This window comes from Salvia hispanica, chromosome 6, assembly GCF_029641045.1.
Source record: "Salvia hispanica isolate PSC_SH4W2 chromosome 6, Shi_PSC_v1, whole genome shotgun sequence".
NCBI lineage: Eukaryota > Viridiplantae > Streptophyta > Magnoliopsida > Lamiales > Lamiaceae > Salvia > Salvia hispanica.
Window position 1 is genome coordinate 40,644,591 of NC_142697.1, and position 21,910 is coordinate 40,666,500.

The window sequence follows — 21,910 nt, forward strand, 5'->3', positions numbered from 1 at the left end:
TGACCGTCTGTGTTAGCTAATGCCATGGGAGATAGGGATGAGTGATATTGCAATTGCATGTTGTTGTGATCTAATTAATATCTCTCCCTTCTTTGCCTTATTGCTATGTTGATGCTCTCTTTTCTCTTTGCATGCCCACCAAAAAAATATGCTCCACACCTTATTGTCTCTACTACTTCTTTTGCTTCACATCACCTCCTTCTTAGCTATAGTAGCTCTTGCTGCCCTCTATTGTCTCTTTTCCACTAAATTTTTCTATAGTTATCTATCGTCGTAAGCTAGTATTGAATATCGATCCATACGATATATCAAAATGTTATTAACACTATTATGAATGTTTGGACTATGACTGAAAAAATTGTGTGAGATTGAATTGCCAAATGTTTAATAGAATCTTATTTTACAGCTAATTATTTTTTCTATTTACAATATTTACTAGTGAAATTATATTTTTGGGAGTCCTAGAGGCTAGAATAGTGAACCCAATGAAGTCCGAATTTGAATCTAAGAATAATAAGAAGGCATTTTTTTTTTCAAATTGTAATAAAAATGTGTATAAAATGCAATGGAAACAAATAATTTGAAGAAAATATTATAAAGTGTGTGAAGGAAATGAGGAGCAGGAAGAAGTCCTAAAAAATATTCAAAATAATGAAAAATATAAACTCTAATATAATGTAGGTGAATAAATAAAATTATAATTTCATGCATATTGACTGACTTATGTTTCTACACCCTATAATCTGATTAATTCAGTTTCTCTTTCCATGCAATACGAAAATTTGAAACTCCCTTACCAAGCCCATGGTTGAGATATTGGGCCCTTATTGGCCTACACATTCAGCCCATTGGACATCATATTTAATCAAGGTACTGTCTTTGCTCCTCTATTTTTTATATCTTCGCACATGTTTCGGAATATATTTTGATTAATTTCTCTATTTACTACTCTTACTACCATGATTTTTTTGAGAAACAAACTTAGATTGCTACACATTTTGGAAAACCAAAACATCTAAAATGAGAGCTCTTTTCCACCACCACAAAAAGAAAAAAAATATGGGAGTGGGTTTCGATGATTCAACAACTTATACTGATTAAAAACCGAATTGTTAGGTATGAGTCTTATCACGAACCCTTAATCACAGCATTAATGATATGTTCTTGAGCTATAAATATGATTGATAGGTTAGTCAACATATACTACACAAATAATTGAATGTGAACAACAAGGCCTAATAAGAAATAATCGTCTTCAGCAATTCCCTTAGCTAGACTTTGTTTCTTTGCTCTAAAGCCTAAACACATCAATGCTTTGCGTCTCTCATGCATACTTTTAATTATGATTTAGTTATAAATTTGTAATGTGTGAATTAGGAAGAGTGTCCATGGTTGATTCATGGAGTGAAAGATGGAAAATGGAATGAAAATCTAATTAAATAGTAATACTAAAATTTTAGGTATGTTAATTTAAATCGGGTAATCGAATTATACCCGATACTGGTTCGGGTAACTCGATACTCAATAGTTTCAAAAAAATGAATACCCGAATTTTCAGATTAGATCGGGTAATACCCAATAGCCGATACACGATATCTTATTGGACATCCCTAGTCCAAAGCTAGATACTATTGGATTTAAAATCACTAGTAGTAGAAAGTAAGTGAGTAGCCCAGATTTAAACGTTAGCTTAAACCAATGAGAAAGCTCCAAAACTACGGTGGCTGAAAGAAAGCCAAAATTTTGGCATATGTTTGCTTAGAATTCAAGTAGTAGTAGTTGTTAGGTATCCACTTGGTTGTAGAGTGCTTTCTTTTCTTGTGGTTTGTAGCCCATCATAAAATCAGCTCGCTTAGATTGGGTGATTTTGTCACACGCATATTGTGATGTGTGGAAATGGAGTATCCTTTTTGTCAGCTCTTATGACTCTTGTTGTTGTTGGTGACTATGCTTTCGTCCCCCAAACCCAAATTTGATGATCTGGGTCTCATCCGATTCTTCCAAATCCTGCAGACTCTTCATCTGTTTCTGGTAAATCCATCTCTTTCTTGCTGTGCTTCTTGGTGTGTTGTGTGGAAGTTTTTATCATTGATAGATTTGAACAGACGAGGCACCTTGAAAGATTATACCTTTTTCCATTTTTGATGAATTGATTGGGAAATGGGTTTTGATGTTAGTGGAGTTGCTGGATTGTTTTAGAAGCTTGGCTGATGGGCGTGTTGTGATTATGTTGGGTTCAGAGGGAAGGCCTTCTGCTGAGTATAGGAATATAATTGGTGTATTTGCTTTAAGAAAGTTGGAACTTGATTTATGGAATTTTAAATTTGTGCTACTGTTAATCAATGCCACAGTGAATCTTGAGTTGAATGGTGATTGTTTGATCTTGATTCATATGTTGATTTAGCTGAGAATAGAGTTCGGATTCTTGGATTGTATAATGATTGAAGATAACTAGTTTGCTGCCTGAGAAGCTTTGAAATCCATTGCTAGTCTGCAGTACATAAGTGTCGAGGCGAAAGCAGATAGCAGAATTCATGATGGGCTGGCTAACCAAGATCCTTAAAGGCCCCAGCCACCGAATCTCAAAAGGGCAATATCATGGGAAATATGAAGATGATACAATCTGGGAAGGACCTCCGATTTCAGCGGTAATCTCCCCTTTACTTGTCCTGTATTGTTCTTGATTCATCTTCATCTGCATTGCTGATGTTTTCATCATTTTCTGCGTTGATTCCTAATGTAGGATCAATTGTCAGATTTCGATAAGGAAGAACTTGATAGAGCTATTGCACTTTCAATTGCTGAAGTGGATGGCAAAGAGAAAGGAAAAAAAGTTGTAGGTAAGTCAAGTGGCTGCAACTTGTTTCTTGTTTTTGGGCTTCTCTTCTGATATCTTTATGTGATTATGAACAAATGAAAAATTTGTAATTTATAATTGTGATATCTTTGTTATCAGCTCTATGATATCTTTGTGATTATAGAGTAAGCTTGGTAACTTACTCAAAATCCTGAATGATTCAGATAGTGATTCTCAGTTGGACGAAGATGAGCAGCTTGCTAAGGCTCTGCAAGAAAGTTGGAATGTCGAATCCTCCCCTCAATCATCTCCACCCCAATCACCATCTCCTCAATCACCTCCCCCTCGATCACGTTCACCTCAATCGCCTCCTCCTCGATCACGTTCACCTCAATCACCTCCCCCACGATCACCTTCACCTCAACCTCCTTCTCCTCGATCACCTTCACCTCAACCACTCTCTCCTCGATCACCTTCACCTCAATCACCTCCACACCAATCACCTCCACCTCAACCACCTCCAACTCGGTCACCTCAATTTGATTATGGAAGTTTTGTACCACCTTCTCCATTCTACTATCCTTCAGGATACAGGTATTACATTTCCCATTAATATTTCATTTTCAGCTCTCTTTATGTTTCAGTCAAAATTTCCAGAATTGTTTCAACCTATCAGATGGATTGATGAAACATATTCTTCGAAGTTCTGGCTAGGCTATTTATGCAAAGTGGCAACATTTCCATTCATATACCTGTAATACTATTTTTATGCAAATTTTAAGAAGGTTTCCAAGTACATTAGCAAAGTCATTAATCGTTACTCCAAGTAGCTATATTCAGTAATGAAACTTCATGTATACTATTTTGAGGTTGTACTCCTTCTCTGTCTCTTGGATTATATCAACCTCCTTTAATTGATTTAAGACATAATTCACATTTCAAGTACGACCAGGCAAGCTATTGTGTCTTGGACACTTTTATGGGTCTCTCATGCTAGTGGCTCGAAAAAAGTTAGCAGTTTCATATGAAATGTTGAAAAATGGAAATGAATGTGTTGTTAGGACTTGTTATTCAATGTGCATTGTATGAGTCGGCTATTCTTTCCATAAAGACTACTAATTCTTTTAATGTACCTGGCTTATTCTTCTTGCGTAGAATCTGTGCTGGTTGCAGTAGTGAAATTGGCCATGGAAGATACTTGAGTTGCATGGGAGCTGTTTGGCATCCAGAATGTTTCTGTTGTCATGCTTGCAACCAAGCAATATCTGATTATGAGGTGCTGAACTGTTCAGAAAATACTGGTTTCACTTTCTGACTTTGTAGATGCCTCTTTGATATTACTTGATAGGACCAATAATCTTGTGAACTGACTTCTTCTCGGATTCTGTTTCAGTTTTCCATGTCTGATAATCATCCTTTCCATAAATCTTGCTACAAGGACATGCACCACCCCAAATGTGATGTTTGCAAGAATTTTGTAAGTGTTCATATTCCATTGCGGTATATTATGTTTGGCACATACATTTTTTATTACTGTAAAAATGAGCCAGTCGCCTCCTTGAAAGGCGAGGGAGAGAGTTATCCAAGCTGATATAAAAGGGATAAGATCATTACCAAGTCGATAGCGGACAAGAAACATAGGTCTCAACAATTACATTAGCTCACTAGTTTCCTATTGTTTGAATGGTTTAGACCTGAGTTATATTTGTTGTAAAACTTGAGAGCTTTGGTTAATTCTCATTTTCCATCTATGTAGATTCCCACGAATGCTGCTGGACTTATAGAGTACAGAGCTCATCCTTTCTGGCATCAGAAGTACTGCCCTTCACATGAACACGATGGAACACCCCGCTGCTGTAGCTGTGAAAGAATGGAGGTGAGCAGTATGAATAATCTTTTTCTTCTGGAACCCGAAATATATGTCTTACTATTGTTTACCTATTTAACGGGATTGTGGTAATGCAGCCTGTAGATGCCAGATATCTAGTTCTTGAGGATGGAAGGAAGCTCTGTCTCGAGTGTTTAGACTCATCAATAATGGATACACATGAGTGCCAACCACTTTACCTCGAAATACAAGAATTTTACGAAGGTTTAATGATGAAAGTGGAGCAGCAAGTGCCATTACTCTTGGTTGAGAGACAAGCACTGAATGAAGCCATGGAAGGAGAGAAAACTGTACGTTCTACTCTGTGTAAGCATAGTAGTTTTACCTCTGCAAAGGGGCTGATTTAGTAATATTTATTCCGTCGCCAGGGTCATCACTTCATGCCGGAGACGAGAGGCCTTTGCCTGTCAGAAGAGCAAACTGTCAACACGGTATATGAGCAAATCTTCAAAGCGAACTAAAAAACATAGGGAGAATATTTCCTTTATTAACTTTCCACCCTTAAATTCGCAGATACTGAGGCGACCCAAAATAGGAGGACATCGGATAACAGGCATGTTCCCTGAGCCTTACAAGCTCGTTCGAAAATGTGAAGTAACAGCAATTCTCATTTTGTATGGTCTGCCAAGGTAGAGTCACTTAAATTCTATACATATTATACCTCATCTTCCGCCTTTGGATCCTCACCATAACTAACCTGTGCCTGTAGGTTACTGACGGGGTCGATCCTGGCTCACGAAATGATGCATGCTTGGCTTCGTCTTAGAGGTAAATTTTCACTATTTGAACTGAAGATTTCTCTTGCTGCAATACATGTCTACAACTTCTTAACCAAGTCCCGTTTCAGGTTATCCGAATCTAAGTCCAGAAGTTGAAGAAGGTATCTGCCAAGTGCTAGCTCACATGTGGTTGGATTCAGAGATCATTGCTGGCTCTGGTAGCAATGCAGCTTCGTCATCATCTGCTCCCTCAACCTCAGCATCCTCATCTGGCTCTTCGAAGAAGGGGAAGAGGTCTGACTTCGAGAAAAAACTTGGCGAGTTCTTCAAACACCAAATAGAATCAGACAGTTCAGAAGCATACGGAGGCGGTTTCAGGGAAGGCAACAAGGCGGTGCTCAAATATGGGCTGAGGAGCACTCTCGATCACATTCGGCTCACCGAGAGTTTTCCTTGTTAACTGGATAGCTGAGCTCCATTTGGTAGGGAATTCTTGTTCTATATCTGTATATGTATCTGTCTTGCATAATGGATGCCAAGAAACAAATGACTTTTAACTACTACTTTTTTTTTTAACTTACAAGCGCTATAGAATACAAGGAAAGGAAAAATAAGCCACCAAATGTAATTGTGCCAAAATAATTATTTGTGCATGTATCCTTAAATAATTGTTACTGTATGAGAATCTATTGGAAGTTATTATTGAATGTTGGTATTCATATTTTAGTTTGGTCCTTATAGTTCCCTAATGCTATGGTGGAAGGAGTAAAAGTGGTTTTTGCAGGAATATCATGTTTTTGTTGGGTTTTGGTGGCCTCAAAATGAATCGAACCTGAGACCAACAGATATGTGGAGTATTGAGTTAAATGATTTGATCCAACGGCCGACATTCGCGGAGAGATAAGATTCAATCTGGGCCGTGGATTGTTGGATCTGATTATTATCCAATACAAAACAGAAAGGGGGAAAGAGAGAAGAGTTCAGTTCGCAAGAGAAAATAGATCAGCTAAATCGATCCTTGAGAGTTCATCTTAGCTTCGAAGAATCAGCCTGCGATTGTTGGTTTCTTGTTCTAGATTCTTGTAGTGTTCTTTTCGTTTCCAGTTGTAACATTCAGTATTCACCAAGGTCGAAATAAAGACTGTGTGTGCTCGTTCTTCCGTGGATGTAGACTTACGTCGAACCACGTAAATTCCCGGTGTTCATTTCATTCTGTTTTGTTCTTAATCGCCATTATCAAACCTTCAATTGGCGCCGTCTGTGGGAATCGAAGGATGGCGATGGCGCGGTACGAGACTGAGAAATTCAATGGTAGGAACGATTTCGGCTTGTGGAAGGTGAAAATGGAAGCTCTGCTCACGCATCAAGGGTTGGATGATGCGCTCGATTCGACCAAGCTAGCGGAGAAGCCGGCTGAAAAGCAATCGGAGATCTTGAAGAAAGCAAGGAGCGTAATCATCTTGAATCTTGATGATAAGGTGTTGAGGGAAGTTGCGAGGGAAAAATCAGCTGCGGAAATCTGGAAGAAGCTCGATGAGCTGTACTTGGCAAAATCCCTCGCTAACAAGTTATACCTCAAACAACGACTTTACTCATATAAATTTACTGATGATAGAGCTATTGGGGATCAATTGGATCAGTTTAACAAAATATTGGATGATCTTGAGAATGTTGATGCCAAAATGGAGGAGGAAGATATGGCTATAGCCTTGTTAAATGTCCTTCTAAAATCTTTTGAGCATCTGAGAGATGCTATGCTATATGGACGGAAGGAGGCCATTAGTCTTATTGAAGTGCAATCTGCGTTGAAGTCGAAGGATCTGCAGAAGTCAGAAAGTTCTCAGGGAGGTTCTGGGGATGTGCTCAACATCAAGAAGTTTAAGCAAAAAGGAAAGGGCAAAGCTCCCAAGTTTCAACCTCAGAAAGCAAAAGAAAATGATAAAAAGAAAGAAACGAGGTCCTGCCATTATTGTAAGAAACCCGAGCATCTCAAAAAGAATTGCTACTCTTGGAAGAGGAAGCTCAAGGTCAAGGGTCATCCGACGTTGTCCAAGAAACAGAGGAAGTGCATGCCTTGAATGTCATGGAAAATGACATAGGGGGTAGATGGATAGTAGATTCTGGCTGTAGTTTTCACATTTGCTCTCACAAAGAATGGTTTGATCAGATAAGGCCATCAGAGGGTTCTGTTTTGTTGGGAAATAATCAAGTTTGCTTAGTTCAGGGAGTTGGAAATATCAAGTTAAGGATGCAGAATGGATCTATTATAAACTTGAGTGATGTAAGGTTGATCTCTGAAATAAAAAGAAACTTGATATCCCTGGGAGTTCTACAATCTAAGGGCTGTGAATTCAGATCTTTAAATGGAGATTTGCAAATTTACAGAAACTCTAAGGTTTTGTTGACAGCAGTCCAGAATAGAAGTTTTTATTATGTTGATGCAGAGGTTCTAGTAGGGGAAGCAAATGTGGCAGTGAGGGATGAGGCAGAATTATGGCATAAAAGGCTGGGGCTTAAGCTGCTGCAGTCACAAGGTCTCATTCAAAGTCAGGGGATAGAGTCTATTAAGAAGTGTGAAGATTGCATTATGGGGAAGGGAAAGAAATTACCTTTTCCAAAGGGAAAGCACACATCCAAACTCCCATTAGATTATGCCCATAGTGATTTATGGGGACCAACAGAGCCACAAAGTCTAGGTAGAGGAAGGTACTTCATGTCTGTGATTGATGACTTCTCTAGGAAATTGTGGGTGTATGTACTCAGGGAGAAGTCAGAGGCCTTCAGATATTTCAAGGAATGGCACACAGAAGTTGAGAAGCAAAAGAACTCCACACTCAAGTGTCTTAGAACAGACAATGGACTTGAGTTTCTATCTGCGGATTTTGATCAGTTTTGCAAAGATAGGGGGATTAAACGACAGAAGACAGTGCCCAGGAACCCACAGCAAAACGGCGTAGCGGAAAGAATGAACAGAACTATCTTAGAGCGAGTAAGATGTATGTTGCTGTCATCTGCAATGCCTAAGAAATTTTGGGGGGAGACAGTCCTAACTGCTGCAAAAATGATCAACAAGTGCCCTTCATCTGCTATAGATTTTGCTATACCTGATCAGAGATGGTATGGAGAGAAACCAAATTTTTGTAGGCTCAAACCTTTTGGATGTAGAGCCTATGCATATGTCAGAAGAGGGAAACTTGATACAAGAGCTGTAAAATGTATATTTCTGGGATATCAAGATGGTGTTAAGGGCTATAGACTATGGTGTCAGGAATCTCAAAAGGTTATAGTGAGCAGGGATGTGGTTTTTGATGAATCCAAGATGCCATATGTTGATGCTAAACTAACGAGGGCTGCAGAGGAATCTGAAATGGAGGTGGAGCCTCCAGATAAGGAAGCAAATGATCTGAGTCAGAACTCCCCTACTAGATCAGACACTGGAGACCCACAAATGTCTTCAAATGGTCAGAAATCTGCTGGTTCTTACAGGCTGGCCCGAGATAGACCAAGAAGAGAGATCAAACTGCCAGAAAAGTATTCAGATTATGAGATGGTGTTTTATGCTTTGTGTGTGGTTGAGAAAATCTTGTTTGATGAACCTGGAAACTTCAAGGAAGCGATGAATAGTGCTGAAAAAGCCAAATGGATCAAGGTCATGGAAGAGGAAATTAATTCTTTGCTAAGAAATGGAACTTGGATTTTAGTGGATAGATCTGAACACCAGAAATCAGTAGGGTGTAAGTGGATTTTTAAGAAAAAGATTGAAGAAGCTGCTGTGGATGGGATCAGATTCAAAGCTCGTTTAGTAGCAAAAGGATACACTCAACAAGAAGGTATTGACTACAAAGAGGTATTCTCTCTGGTTGTTAAACATAGTTATATAAGAATTATGCTAGCTGTTGTGAATCACTTGAATTGGGAATTGCATGAGCTTGATGTAAAAACAACATTCATCAATGGCGAGTTGGAGGAAACTATATACATGGAACAGCCGGAAGGTTTCAAAGTAAAAGGGCAGGAAGATAAAGTTTGTTTGTTGAAAAGAAGTATATATAGATTGAAGCAAAGTAGCAGACAATGGTATAGGAAATTTGATTCATATTTGGCAGAGATTGGTTTCCAGAACTCAGCATATGACAATTGTGTTTATATTATGATCAAGGATGGAGCTGCAGTTGCATATCTGGTCCTATACGTTGATGATATGCTCGTTGCAGCATCAGACTTGTCCCTAGTCAGAAGCATTAAAGAAAAATTGGGGCACAAGTTTGAAATGAAAGATCTTGGTGAAGCCAAGAGGATCTTGGGCATGGATATCTCAAGGGATAGGAAGAAGGGAGAGTTGAGGCTCAAGCAGGCTGACTACATAAGAAGAGTAATCAGCAGGTTCAAGATGCAAGATTCATCAGAAAAATCAGTGCCTCTTGCACAACATTTCAAGCTGACTGTGGAACAGAGGCCTAAAAATGATGAAGATATGATGGAAATGAGTTTGATTCCTTACTCAAACATCATTGAAAGTATAATGTATAGCATGATCTGCACGCGGCCCGACCTATAACATGCTATCAGCATTATGAAGGAGCCGGGGAAGGAGCACTGGCTGGCCCTAAAGTGGATGTTGAAATACATGAAGGGATCCAAGGATGTAGGAATTTTGTACAAGAGATTCAAAGGTGAATGTGAGGAACCACTGATTGGCTATTGCGATTCTGACTATGCCTCCAACTTAGACACCAGAAAATCACAAAGTGGCTACATATTCAGAATGTTTGGAGGAGCAGTAAGTTGGAAATCTTCATTACAATCCGTGGTGGCTTTGTCTACAACGGAGGCTGAGTACATTGCCCTCACGGAAGCCATTAAAGAAGCAGTTTGGTTGAAAGGGATCACGGGAGACTTCGGCTTTGCTCAGAAATCAGTAACAGTGTTGTGTGATAGCATGAGTGCGATCTATCTTGCTAAGCACCAAGTTTTTCATGAAAGGAGTAAGCACATCGATATAAGGCTCCATTTCATAAGGGACATCATTGAGCAAAGAGAGATCAAAGTTGAGAAAATTGGGACAGAGGATAACGCAACAGATAGCCTCACTAAAGCTCTACCAGTTGCAAAGTTCAGGCATTGCCTGAAACTGGTAGGAGTGGTTTCTGATTACGGTGGAGTGATGTAGAAGAAAAGCAGCTCATGATCATTTCGAGTCCAAGGTGGAGGATGTTGGGTTTTGGTGGCCTCAAAATGAATCGAACCTGAGACCAACAAATATGTGGAGTATTGAGTTAAATGATTTGATCCAACGGCTGACATTCGCAGAGAGATAAGATTCAATCGGGGCCGTGGATTGCTGGATCCGATTATTATCCAATACAAAACAGAAAGGGAGAAAGAGAGAAGAGTTCAGTTCGCAAGAGAAAATAGATCAGCTAAATCGATCCTTGAGAGTTCATCTTAGCTGCGAAGAATCAGCCTGCGATTGTTGGTTTCTTGTTTTAGATTCTTTTAGTGTTCTTTTCGTTTCCAGTTGTAACATCCAGTATTCACCAAGGTCGAAATAAAGATTGTGTGTGCTTGTTCTTCCGTGGATGTAGACTTACGTTGAACCACGTAAATTCCCGGTGTTCATTTCATTCTGTTTTGTTCTTAATCGCCATTATCAAACCTTCAGTTTTATCTCAAAGGTAAGATGTATTCCTACTTTTCAAGGCATACACCACTAGTTATTTTTGCCAGAAAGCCGCTTGACCACACTGGCTCGACAAAGCGAACCGAGAACGATCCTCTACTAAACTAGAGGGCCAGCAATTGAGCCACTAGGTGCGCAAATCACGCTACTATGATTGAGCTCCATGGTTCATCTATGAGACGGGGTTTTCGGTCTCAAGAAAGGAAATGTATGAGCTTGTTGTTTTTAAGCATATATATTTATACTCTTGTCCCATACAAATATGTAATTTGAGAACGACGTAGATTTTAATTCTAAGTTGAATAGAAGGAAAAGTGTTAGTATTATATAGAGAATGAGATCATCTCGTAAAAGGAGAGAATATTTTAAAAAACGCAAGGGGACTAATTCTGGGACACGTACCATGTCATTTAATTGCTATTCAACCAATTGTTCAAGCATGGACTAATCTTCTAAACTATTCACAACTAAGGCCATCTTCAGCCATTTACATCGAACTTAAACTCATTTTTTAATACACGTCACATCAAATAGTAATTTTACGCAAATCATATGCACCAAACTCAAAATCAAAAGAATATTCTAAATTCACTTATTTTTTATACTTTTTCAATCTTATCTATTTATTTATTTAAATTATACATTAGCCCTACAACACTTTTATCAATAATTTAATAAGATTTGCTCATATTTGATTTTTTATTTTGTTATTATAATTTGTTATTCGTCTTTTATTTTATTTTTATGTCAATGTAATTTTCACTTTAGAACTACTTTGTTTAATTATTAAATATCATACTATTATTTAATTTATTTTACTTATATTTAAAGAATATCACGCTATATATAATTATGAAGAAAAAATAATTAATAATAATTTATCTAAAATAAATTATAATTGATTAAAATTACGTAAAAGTTAATACTCCATGTTAAAATTGAAAAATATAAAAATATCATCACTTAAGTTAAAAAATGACGTGTATTGAAGTACTGATATGGAGTACTACTCTATTAAATTAGACCAACGTAAGGAAAATGTATATATCCTCAATCAAAATTAGACAAACTTAATTTATTTAAAAAAAAATCAATAAAATATACTAGTCTCTATAAATTATTTAGCCCAATAACCATTACTTGAAGCTCATTTAAATAGGTAATAAATCTAGAAAACATGTGCCTCCTTCCCATCCGTTGAAGCAGAGCTTTCACCATATCCAGGTAACCATCTTCAAATATAAACGAAGGGAAGGATTTAATTGCAAATTTTGGAAGATAAAAGTAGGTTTGCGTTTTGCTACAGTTCTTTTCCCTCTCTAATCGTATTTCTCTAGCCTGGCAATATATATGCCTAACATTTTTAATATAGCAAAAAAGGAAAAAGAAAAAAAATGATAGGTTGAATATTTTTAGAAGAACTTAAATTCTCGAATTTTAGAAATAAACATATTTTAAGAACAAGTAATGTTGTAGTGCCTTTACCGTCCCTGTCACAACTGGTCCGCACCATACACCCCTTCACTCTGATTATTTTATTCAAGTTATATAACCCTAGTACAATTCGCTTGCTCATGATCTCTCTCAAAATTATTGGGCTCAAATAAATTGAAGGGAGTGATCGTCGCTTTGGCCGCAGTTGCAGATTCATCTTCCTCAAACCGCCACTGCCCAAGCATTTTCCCCCAAATTCAAAACCATACGGTAATCCCTTACTTTAATCATCGCATGTGTTATGCTTTCTTATTACTGAGTGAAGTACATTGTTTTAGTTGTGAAATTGCAGTCTGTTAAGTCCTTCAATCCTGGCACGTTGGCAGATTAGTTTGTCTGATGTGGAGTGAGCCAATATTTGTGTGCTTGACTTCAGATTGGTTTCAAGTTATCATGAATTTATTGTTGTTCTAATAAATCTCAATTGGTAAAGGGTCTATTCTCTATTTGTGGGGACAAATCAAACAAATAAGGACCACGATGTAAAGATTTTTCTTCTTCTTTCTTTATCTTTTACATTTTCCATACTTGACACTTGGTTGAATCCGATGAATTATGAAGCTCTTAAATATGCAAAGGTCTGATTTTGATGACTTGATTCTCAATACATTGATGTTGATGTTGATGTTGACGTTGACGGTGTTGATAGTGATAATGCTAACACTTCATGACACTAGGCAATCTTTGATTTTTATATGTTTCTCGTTGATAAGATGGAGTTTTTCGTGTCAATTTCTATTAGGTTAGCTGCTGGTGGAAAATTTTATCAGCTGTAGTTAGTTGGAGATCCACTGTATTAATGGTTCTTTTACTGCTTACAGCCTGTACTTATGTTAGAAATGCTTCATTAAGAAGTTAAGATTGATTGTGCTGTTCCTGTTTTCAGAGTAATGATTGTGACGCCATGAAGAGTTTCAATAAATTTAAAATTAGATACCATCGGTTACCATATTCATCCCACTTTATGCACCCTTTGATGGAAACTTCGGGATCGCTGCCACAATCTCCAATAACATAAAGCATAAAAATGTTAATCTGCTTTTTTTTTTCTAGCTTATAAAGTCTTCTTGGTTTTCTTACCAAAAAGTTATTCTCTTACTTTTGTTACCTCCCACTATGTCTCTTCACGATATAGTTATGGTAGTCTTGGTTTACCTGAATAATAAAGATGAAAATGAATCTTTCTACTGTTGTTTTCAGGTTAATCTAGCTTCAACTTCTACCACTACTGTTTGAATTGTTTATGGAGAAACAGAGTAGTAACCTTGCAACTCAATTGATTGAAGGTTTGTGTAGTTTTCTGCGCAGATGTATTTGTGCAATTCTTTCTGCTGGTTCTCTTCCAAGGCATGTGGCATTTATCATGGATGGAAATCGAAGATACGCCAAGAAGGAAGGTTTACTTGGAGGAGATGGGCATAGGGTTGGATTCACAGCTCTTATGAATATGTTGAAGTATTGCTATGAGATGAATGTCAAGTATGTTACAGTTTATGCTTTCAGCATTGAAAACTTCAAACGACGTCCAGAAGAAGTCCAATCCACTATGCAGTTGATACAGGAAAAGATTGAATCATTGCTTGAGAAAGAGAGTATTGTCAACCAGTATGGAGTGAGAGTGCACTTCATTGGAAACCTTAAACTTTTGAGCAAACCCGTCAGGCTCGCTGCTGAAAGAGCTATGAATGCCACTGCACATAACTCGACGGCCACGCTTGCAATATGCATTGCCTACACATCAACAGATGAAATAACAAATTCTGTCGAAGAAGCATGTAAAGTAAAAATGGATGAACTAGGAGGGAATGAAACTGACAGCAAGGAGCCTCATATTGACGTGGCAGATGTCGAGAAACATATGTATATGGCAGTTGCACCTGATCCCGACATTATAATCCGCTCGTCCGGTGAGACTCGACTAAGCAATTTCCTCCTGTGGCAGAGTGCATCTTCCCTTCTTTACTCCCCAAGGGCGCTTTGGCCAGAGATTGGGTTTTACCATTTGGTCCGAGCAATCTTGGACTTCCAAAGGAATATCACTTCTTTGGAAACTAAGCTGAAACAGAGTTAGATTCGCCGGTTTCTGCACTTTCAGCTGCGAATCCACTGCCGTTTCCCCAAGATGATGAAAGAAGTTAAATTGGTTTGGCTTGAAACCCGAATCTTGTTGTACAATTATGCTGTTGTTAATTGTTATGATGCTAGTGTATTTTTCTCTAATCTAACTAGTGATTATGGTGTTTGATTCCTGGGTTGTTATTGTTTCTTACTCTACGTATATTATTAATAGCTGATGGAGTACCTTTTTGTGCTATTGTTTTGCCTTATAAAAAATCATGTCCAGCCATATTTCTTGCTCAGTGAAGTTAGCAATATATTGAGAAAAGTGGATTATGATTTTGTACCGAGAAAAAAATAATAACATTATCCTCCCCCAAATTTAGACAGCCAATCAAAAATAAATATCCAAAAAAACATGAACCAATCAAAAATGTTGAACTCCCATAACCACGGAATGTTCCAATTCTTCGTCCTCACGCTTCAACCCAAATTTCTCGAACTCCCATGGAAACCATACTCTCTCCACACTCGTGCTCTCTTCTAAAGACTCGTCCTTTTCCCCGTTTCCATCCCAAACCCAGCTGCTCCCTCAAACCCATTTGCTGCAATCTCAGAAAACAGCCTTTTCAATCGATCCAAGCCTACAAGCCCGCGGCTTGGATTTCCAATGTGCAACAGGGTTTAGCAGCGCTCGCCATTTCTTTGGCCCTCAATTTTTCCTTACCGGCTCTAACCGACGCCGCACTCGCGTCGGAATTTGATGTCCTCAACGATGGCCCTCCGAAGGAATCGTACGTCGTGGATGATGCCGGCGTGCTCAGCCGCGTTACCAAGTCGGATTTGAAGAGGTTGTTGACGGATTTGGAGTCCAGAAAAGGCTTCCACATCAATATCGTCACTGTGCGCAAGCTAACTGTAAGTTCAAGTGTGATTTTGTGTGTTGATTGAATGGAGATTTGATGAGACTATGTTTTTACTGCCTTCTATCATCTCATGATAATTAATGTATAGCCCTTATATTTGATGAAAATTGAAATCAAAGATATATCCTTGTGAAATTTAATGTTGCCCAAGTTAATTAAGTTTTCATGGTTAGAGACTTAGAGCAGCTAAGAGGAAATCATAAAATTGTGATAGAAGCTATTAGTGAATGAGCTAGTAAGCTAAGCAGAGCTGAATCCAATTGCCACATTCTGGTTGGTTCGGTTTCGCCTTCTAAAACTTTGGCTCAAACCTAACCAACTTAATAAGTACAATGAGTGCTGTTGAATTTATGATTAGGTTGTTATTTGACTTGGTTTGTGGGGATAGTGATGCTGATTCAAGAAAAGGAATGATTTTTGGCTGATTTGGCAATTGATTTGTAGTTGATATTAGAAATTAGGACTACAACGCAAAAGTTCGGATAATCTAAAGACTGAAGTTTGAGCACAGTTTGGTTTGGAAAAAAGTTTGGTTGGACAAGTTGATATGTTTAAAAGCTTCTGAATTTGAAAACTGAACTAACTGAATGCTCACCCGATGATGAAATTGGAGAGGAGAATTCAGTATTTTACAACTGCTTTTCTGCTGTTGGATATTGGAAATGAGTGTCCCGTAATCAATTATTTTCTGACCATTTTGTGTTTCTTGCCCGTAGAGCAAAGCTGACGCATTTGAGTACGCTGATCAAGTATTAGAAAAATGGTATCCAACGATCGAGGAGGGAAACAACAAAGGCATAGTAGTGCTCATCACCAGTCAAAAGGAAGGTGCAGTTACAGGCGGACCTGAATTCATCAAAGCCGTTGGTGATTCTATTCTTGATAGCATTGTATCTGACAATCTTCCAGGTAATACCCTACTTCTCCATTCTTAAGGAGGACATTGTATAATGAGCCTCACCTGGGGTATGGTGTTGATTCGATTATCTTGTTCAAAACTCTGATGTATATAGCTGTTTGCTGTGTTTGAGGACTTTGATGTATAAATTAGCTACAACTTTTCAATTGTGTTTTGTGATGCTACAATATCTGATCAGTATGTGCTGGTTTGTGTTTTCACAGTCCTAGCTACAGATGAAAAGTATAATGAGGCGGTTTATAGTTCTGCCTCGCGTTTAGTGGCTGCCATAGACGGCCTTCCTGATCCCGGCGGTCCAGCGACTAAAGACTATAAAAGAGAATCTAACTTCAAGACAAGGGAAGAGACGGATGAGAAACGCGGCCAATTCACCCTTGTAGTTGGAGGTTTACTAGTAATTGCTTTTGTTGTTCCTATGGCGCAATACTATGCATATGTGTCTAAGAAGTGATCCATATTTTTTCTGACTGGAATTTTTTAACATTACCATTTGAGAGTTGAGTGAATGTATAAATGATGTACAAATGTTTATATGGAGTAGTTGATTCACAGAGCAATGAATCAACAAATTTATATCTCTTCATGTAAATGAAATTTGGTGTATATAAATGTAGTTCAATTCAAGCAGGAAACAAAAACAAAGGGTGAATCATCTTCTTATCTAGGAGAAGCACCAGGCTCCGATATGCTAACTGCCCATTCACCAGAAACTCTCGAGAGGGACTGGAAAACGTCCTCCATGCTTGGGCGAGCAGACGGATCTTTCTTGAGGCACCCATCGATCATTCTGAACAGCACGAGGACAAGGTTAGAAGGATAGTTTCCGAGCAGCAAAGGATCCATCAAGCTGCTTATCTTCTCCTGTCCGCCTTCAGACAGCACTGGAGCCAAGACCTCTGGTAACCTCATGTCCACCTCTTCATACAATTCAGAGACTTGTTTCCCGGTGAGAATCTCCAGCAACATAACACCAAACGAGTACACATCAAGCTTAGGAGAGACTACTCCATTCTCCAAATACTCGGGTGCCATGTAGCCCTTCGTCCCAACTATGTGCCTTGTCAATGCAAACTGGCCCTCCTGACCCTCTGCAGCTCTAGCCAGCCCAAAATTCGCGATCTTGGCTCTGAACTCATCATCAAGGAGGACGTTGCTGCTGTTGAGATCCTTGTGAATGTGCGGAGGTGAAGTGTAGAGATGGAGGTAGTTCAGACCAGCAGCCACATCAAGAGCAATCTGCAGTCTTCTATCCCAGCTGAGAACGCCTTGGTCGTCCCTGTTGTGAAGCCAATCCACGAGCGCCCCATTTGAGGCGTACTCGTAGACAAGATACCAGTTGCCCTCATTGAAGGATACACCGGAGAGACGGATGAGATTGGAGTGATTGATCTTGTTCAGCAGAGTGATTTCTTTGGAGACATCTCCACCACTCATTTTCTTGATGGCAGCAAGATCACCATTGATGGTGCCTCGATAAACAGAGCCTTTGATCAAACAAGCCGGGCTGAAATCGTCCGTTGCCTCTCTCAGCTGCTGGAAAGGGTAGACCTTAAGAGACTGTGCTATGCTAGAAATACTCTCAAGAAAGTCCTCAGACTCATCATCAGCCTCTTTCTTCAACGGTTTTTCAACAGATTGAAACCTCTGTGGCGATGCGACAGCCTCCGCTGCCTTCCTCTGCCTCCTCCTCCGGAGGAAGAAAACCATCCCCACAGCAAACAAAGCAAGAAGCCCTCCAACAACGCCAACCACTACATATATCCATGTCTTGCTCGACGAGCCACCACCCGTATCTGGGGGAGGGGAGGCCGGAGGTGGAGGTGGCGGAGGAGGTGCTGTCACCTGAGTACTATTCGGAGGGTTCTCAAGAGGAACCAGAAGAGTGGTGTACGGAAAAACGAGGTCATTTTGCAACATGCTATTCGCTGCCAAAATTCTCCTGGTATCAACGGTAAACAGCTCGCTTATGACCTCAACAAACTGGCCGAACTGCAACACATAGCTCAGTAAGTAGTTGACCCCATCGTCGGCTTGAGCCTGAGTCGGACACGCACATCTCAACGGAACACCAAGCCTTGCTCCAACTTGCAAGGCATTTGCAGCAAAACCGTTCTGGACTTGGAGGGCTTGGCATGTGGACAGGCCCTGGAACGTGTTGTTGGCGATGACAAGGTAGCCGTCGTTGGGCTGGACAGTGTAGGAGGTGTTGGCTTGGTAGAGCTGGCCGGAGCAGGAGCATGTGATGGGGACCAGCACCATGCGCTCGGCTTCTAGGGCAGAGTTTTCAGAGATTGAGTTGAGTTGAGCGAGCTGGGATACGTTTACGGATAAAAGGGCGGAGATGGAGGCGAGGGTGTCGTAGGGGGGGCGGGCGCGGAAGGTGAGGTAGGCTTGGCAGGAGGGGCGGAGGCCGTTGCAGGTGTAGCCGAGGGCGGAGTTGTTGTTGTCTCTGATTTCGCAATCTTCGATGAGGTTGCCGATGTATGGCTGCTGCCCCATAGCCAGAGGCAGGCATGAGATTAGGAAGATGATGAATTGAGGCCAATTCATTCTTCTTCTTTCTTGAAGAGATGAATGAGAATTGTGATGTGGAGATGAAGATGTTTGGTCTTATTGTTGGTAGTGGAGATGGAGGTTTCGTGGAATGTTAGAAAGTTGGAGTTTATAGTATTAAATGTTGGAGTTGGAGAGTTGAATATTATTGAAAGCAAGTTGGAGGGTTGAATATTTCAATTATTGGACGTTGGTTGTATAGAATAATGTCACAAGCCAAGATGAGGGTGCATATTATAGTATATCAGTTGAATTCAAGTTTTAGAGATGTCATTCTCAGGAAATCGCTAATAAGCCTAATTTACATAGATTTTTGTCTAGTTTTTTTTTTTTTAACATGTTACTAGGGCTGCTTAACCGACCGGTTCCGGTTCTATCCGGTCCGGTTTGACCGGGTACCCGGTTACAAATTTTCATGAATCTCAGAACCGGAACCGGATCCGGCCGGTTCCGGTTACGAACCGGATCCGATTTATAGTTTTCGTTTTAATTTTTTTTAAATAATTCAACATTTAGAAATATAGTAGTTAATACCTAAAATTTCAAATAAACACACAAAAATACAAATCAACATGATAATAGTAATATTTATCATCCAATATTCCAATTCCTAAAAGTAATAATTCAATAAATACCTAAAAAATATAACACCTAAAAAATAAAATCAACACAACAAAATACTATAACTAGTATACAACCAAAACCAACATTCCAACAATATTTAAACAAAATCCAAACGACTAAATCAAAACCAACGACAACATCCAAAATTCCAAATCAATGATACCAAGTCTAAAAAGTAAAAACAAAAAAACAAGTAATAATGTTAACAATATCCAAATCAAACCAACAATAATATCCAAATCAAACCAAAGGGATTAAACTTACCGTAAGATTAAGATCCTATAGTATTATTATTTATTAGGGATAGTTTTGTAGTATATTTATATTTGATATTCATAATATTATTAGAATCTAAAATTGAAAATCTAAAATTGATTTATTATTCGGTTCCGAGTAAGAACCGGTCGGTTCCGGGTAGAACCGGAACCGGAACTTTTTAGAAACATTAGAACCGGTACCGGAACCGGAACCGGTAAACCGGTTCCCGGTTTCTCAATTACCCGGTCGGTTCCAATTCCGGTTCCGATTCCGGGTACCCGATAACCGGAGAACCGATTAAGCAGGCCTACATGTTACTACTACAATAATGATAAGGGAAGGCAGGGACGTGCAACATGCATGGAACTTGGAAGCATACAATAAAATCGGCCTTGATTATAAGCTGTCTAATAAGAACTAGTCGTGATTGTAATAAAGAGATTCATTTAGAATTAGTATTCGATTTGAAAGTTAAAAACCTACGAAAAAGAACACTGTAATTGTAAAAGTCTTTAGTCAACGCCGCGTGCTATCATCATAAATTTCAAACTAACAATTGTGGTAGTCCAAATTATTTCGGCTACTACAACAATATGATACTTTAATTCGCATATATAAAGGTTTTGCGGCATAATCCATGCCTTAATAATGATGCAATGTATTTCGTCCTTGTTTTTTTTTTTCCAAAAAAAAATCAAACTAAAACTAAATTAGTAGTACTATACTCCAGGATATTTGCTAGGAGTGGAAAGATATGGTCTCAATTGATAGAACCAGAGACGATGTTTCGATCGCGTATGTTGTGGTATGCTTATTTTTGCACACTTCTTAGTATATTGAGTTAGGTAGGCATCAATGATAGATCATTAGGGTGTCCTAAACCTTTATGTACAAGTTCGTCCATGCATCCCTTTTATACAACGATTGCGATTTGTGTCCTCTTTGTATGTTGAGAGGGGAGACGATCTCATGAACATTGTTGATTTATGTTGTAGCCGAATTGAAAGAAGAACGTAATCCCTTTGTCCCAATAAATATGAAATATTTGACTTTTGGCACAGAACTTTATGTAATATTGTTTTGTGAGTTAATGAAAAGAGAAAAACAAATAAAGATGTTGTTATTTTCATTTTAGGAATTTATTTTATTTTTACACAATAAAAAAAATATTTCAATTTTAATGGGATATGAGATTCAACTCTACGACATCTTAAAACTGAATTACATAAAAGCCAAAGTCAAGTTTGAATGAATACCGGTCAACATAATTAGGGTTTCATAGGATATCTATTTTCTTTCTTTTAATTGAAGTAATAGTGACTTTATTACTCATGTAAGAAGAAAACATAAAGGAAATAGGTAGGTAGTGAATGATTTAATTTGGTTTCATATATATTTGAATTAGTTGATACAGTTTAATAAGAAGAAAAATGAAGAAATGACATAAATGTCATGTTTGGTTGTCAGAATTCTGTCTGGAAAAGTAATCTGATTCTTTAAATTTTAAATTCATGTGTTTGTTTCAGTTTTTAATCAAATTGGGAAAGTAATCATAAATTCGAGAACAAGGAAAGTTAGTACTACAACTTTTCAGGATTCTGAATCCTAACTTTTCTTAGGTATTCTTATTCCCAGTTTTTGGATTCTTACATATTTAAGCAATATAGTATAGTTTATTATTATTATTATTATTATTATTATTATTATTAATTACAATATTTTAAAAATAATTTAAAATTATAAATCATACTTAATTTCACTATAATAAATAACTATAATTAAAATTATCATAATTATAACTATATTTTATAATAATTCATATAGTAATTAATAATTTATTAATAATTAATAATTAAAATATAATTATATAATATAAATTATATAAATTATATAATAAATTATATTATTATATTTCATAAGTTAATAATTAATCAACAAAGTCATAGTGCATTTATAAAATTTATTCAATTATAATATCCGTAAATATTATAATT

General features: G+C 38.1%; 4 protein-coding genes across 12 annotated transcripts; 3 read left to right on the plus strand and 1 right to left on the minus strand.

Moving 5' to 3' along the window:
* Positions 1 to 1,659: 1,659 nt before the first annotated feature.
* On the plus strand, positions 1,660 to 6,596 carry LOC125207739 (protein DA1-related 1-like). 4 transcript variants are annotated; one of them, XM_048107210.2, is made up of 13 exons: positions 1,660 to 2,031; positions 2,491 to 2,648; positions 2,744 to 2,840; positions 3,022 to 3,391; positions 3,953 to 4,073; positions 4,191 to 4,274; positions 4,554 to 4,673; positions 4,763 to 4,975; positions 5,054 to 5,116; positions 5,199 to 5,314; positions 5,395 to 5,453; positions 5,533 to 5,886; positions 6,189 to 6,596. In XM_048107210.2, exons 2-12 carry the CDS (start codon positions 2,535 to 2,537, stop codon positions 5,862 to 5,864), a joined length of 1,689 nt encoding a protein of 562 aa, XP_047963167.1. In that variant the 5' UTR covers positions 1,660 to 2,031; positions 2,491 to 2,534; the 3' UTR covers positions 5,865 to 5,886; positions 6,189 to 6,596. The 4 variants fall into 4 exon arrangements, with proteins under 4 accessions (XP_047963167.1, XP_047963166.1, XP_047963165.1 ...); XM_048107209.2 differs by lacking the exon at positions 6,189 to 6,596 and having other exon boundaries at positions 2,405 to 2,648; positions 5,533 to 6,130; XM_048107208.2 differs by lacking the exon at positions 6,189 to 6,596 and having other exon boundaries at positions 2,498 to 2,648; positions 5,533 to 6,130.
* A 5,758-nt stretch (positions 6,597 to 12,354) lies between these two features.
* On the plus strand, positions 12,355 to 14,892 carry LOC125203941 (dehydrodolichyl diphosphate synthase CPT3-like). 6 transcript variants are annotated; one of them, XM_048102464.2, is made up of 2 exons: positions 12,355 to 12,788; positions 13,887 to 14,892. In XM_048102464.2, exon 2 carries the CDS (start codon positions 13,942 to 13,944, stop codon positions 14,647 to 14,649), a length of 708 nt encoding a protein of 235 aa, XP_047958421.1. In that variant the 5' UTR covers positions 12,355 to 12,788; positions 13,887 to 13,941; the 3' UTR covers positions 14,650 to 14,892. The 6 variants fall into 6 exon arrangements, with proteins under 6 accessions (XP_047958421.1, XP_047958416.1, XP_047958419.1 ...); XM_048102459.2 differs by having other exon boundaries at positions 12,356 to 12,788; positions 13,779 to 14,892; XM_048102462.2 differs by having other exon boundaries at positions 12,356 to 12,788; positions 13,875 to 14,892.
* Positions 14,893 to 15,103: 211 nt separating this feature from the next.
* Positions 15,104 to 17,058, plus strand: TLP18.3 (thylakoid lumen 18.3 kDa protein). Its single transcript, XM_048102458.2, has 3 exons — positions 15,104 to 15,554; positions 16,279 to 16,471; positions 16,685 to 17,058. Exons 1-3 carry the CDS (start codon positions 15,144 to 15,146, stop codon positions 16,930 to 16,932), a joined length of 852 nt encoding a protein of 283 aa, XP_047958415.1. The 5' UTR covers positions 15,104 to 15,143; the 3' UTR covers positions 16,933 to 17,058.
* On the minus strand, positions 17,039 to 19,315 carry LYK4 (protein kinase family protein / peptidoglycan-binding LysM domain-containing protein). The gene has a single exon (XM_048102457.2). The coding sequence runs from the start codon at positions 19,029 to 19,031 to the stop codon at positions 17,139 to 17,141; it is 1,893 nt and encodes a 630-aa protein (XP_047958414.1). The 5' UTR covers positions 19,032 to 19,315; the 3' UTR covers positions 17,039 to 17,138.
* Between the last annotated feature and the right edge of the window lie 2,595 nt (positions 19,316 to 21,910).

What these genes read in the sequence shown, in the direction of transcription:
- LOC125203941 (XM_048102459.2), top strand. Translation starts at nt 13,822, where the DNA reads ATGGAGAAACAGAGTAGTAACCTTGCAACTCAATTGATTGAAGGTTTG.
- TLP18.3 (XM_048102458.2), top strand. Translation starts at nt 15,144, where the DNA reads ATGGAAACCATACTCTCTCCACACTCGTGCTCTCTTCTAAAGACTCGT. An exon ending in TCACTGTGCGCAAGCTAACT is followed by an intron (nt 15,555 to 16,278) that starts GTAAGTTCAAGT and finishes TCTTGCCCGTAG; the next exon opens with AGCAAAGCTGACGCATTTGA. An exon ending in TGTATCTGACAATCTTCCAG is followed by an intron (nt 16,472 to 16,684) that starts GTAATACCCTAC and finishes GTGTTTTCACAG; the next exon opens with TCCTAGCTACAGATGAAAAG.
- LYK4 (XM_048102457.2), bottom strand. Translation starts at nt 19,031, where the DNA reads ATGAATTGGCCTCAATTCATCATCTTCCTAATCTCATGCCTGCCTCTG.
- LOC125207739 (XM_048107210.2), top strand. Translation starts at nt 2,535, where the DNA reads ATGATGGGCTGGCTAACCAAGATCCTTAAAGGCCCCAGCCACCGAATC. An exon ending in GTGATGTTTGCAAGAATTTT is followed by an intron (nt 4,275 to 4,553) that starts GTAAGTGTTCAT and finishes CCATCTATGTAG; the next exon opens with ATTCCCACGAATGCTGCTGG. An exon ending in GTAGCTGTGAAAGAATGGAG is followed by an intron (nt 4,674 to 4,762) that starts GTGAGCAGTATG and finishes GTGGTAATGCAG; the next exon opens with CCTGTAGATGCCAGATATCT.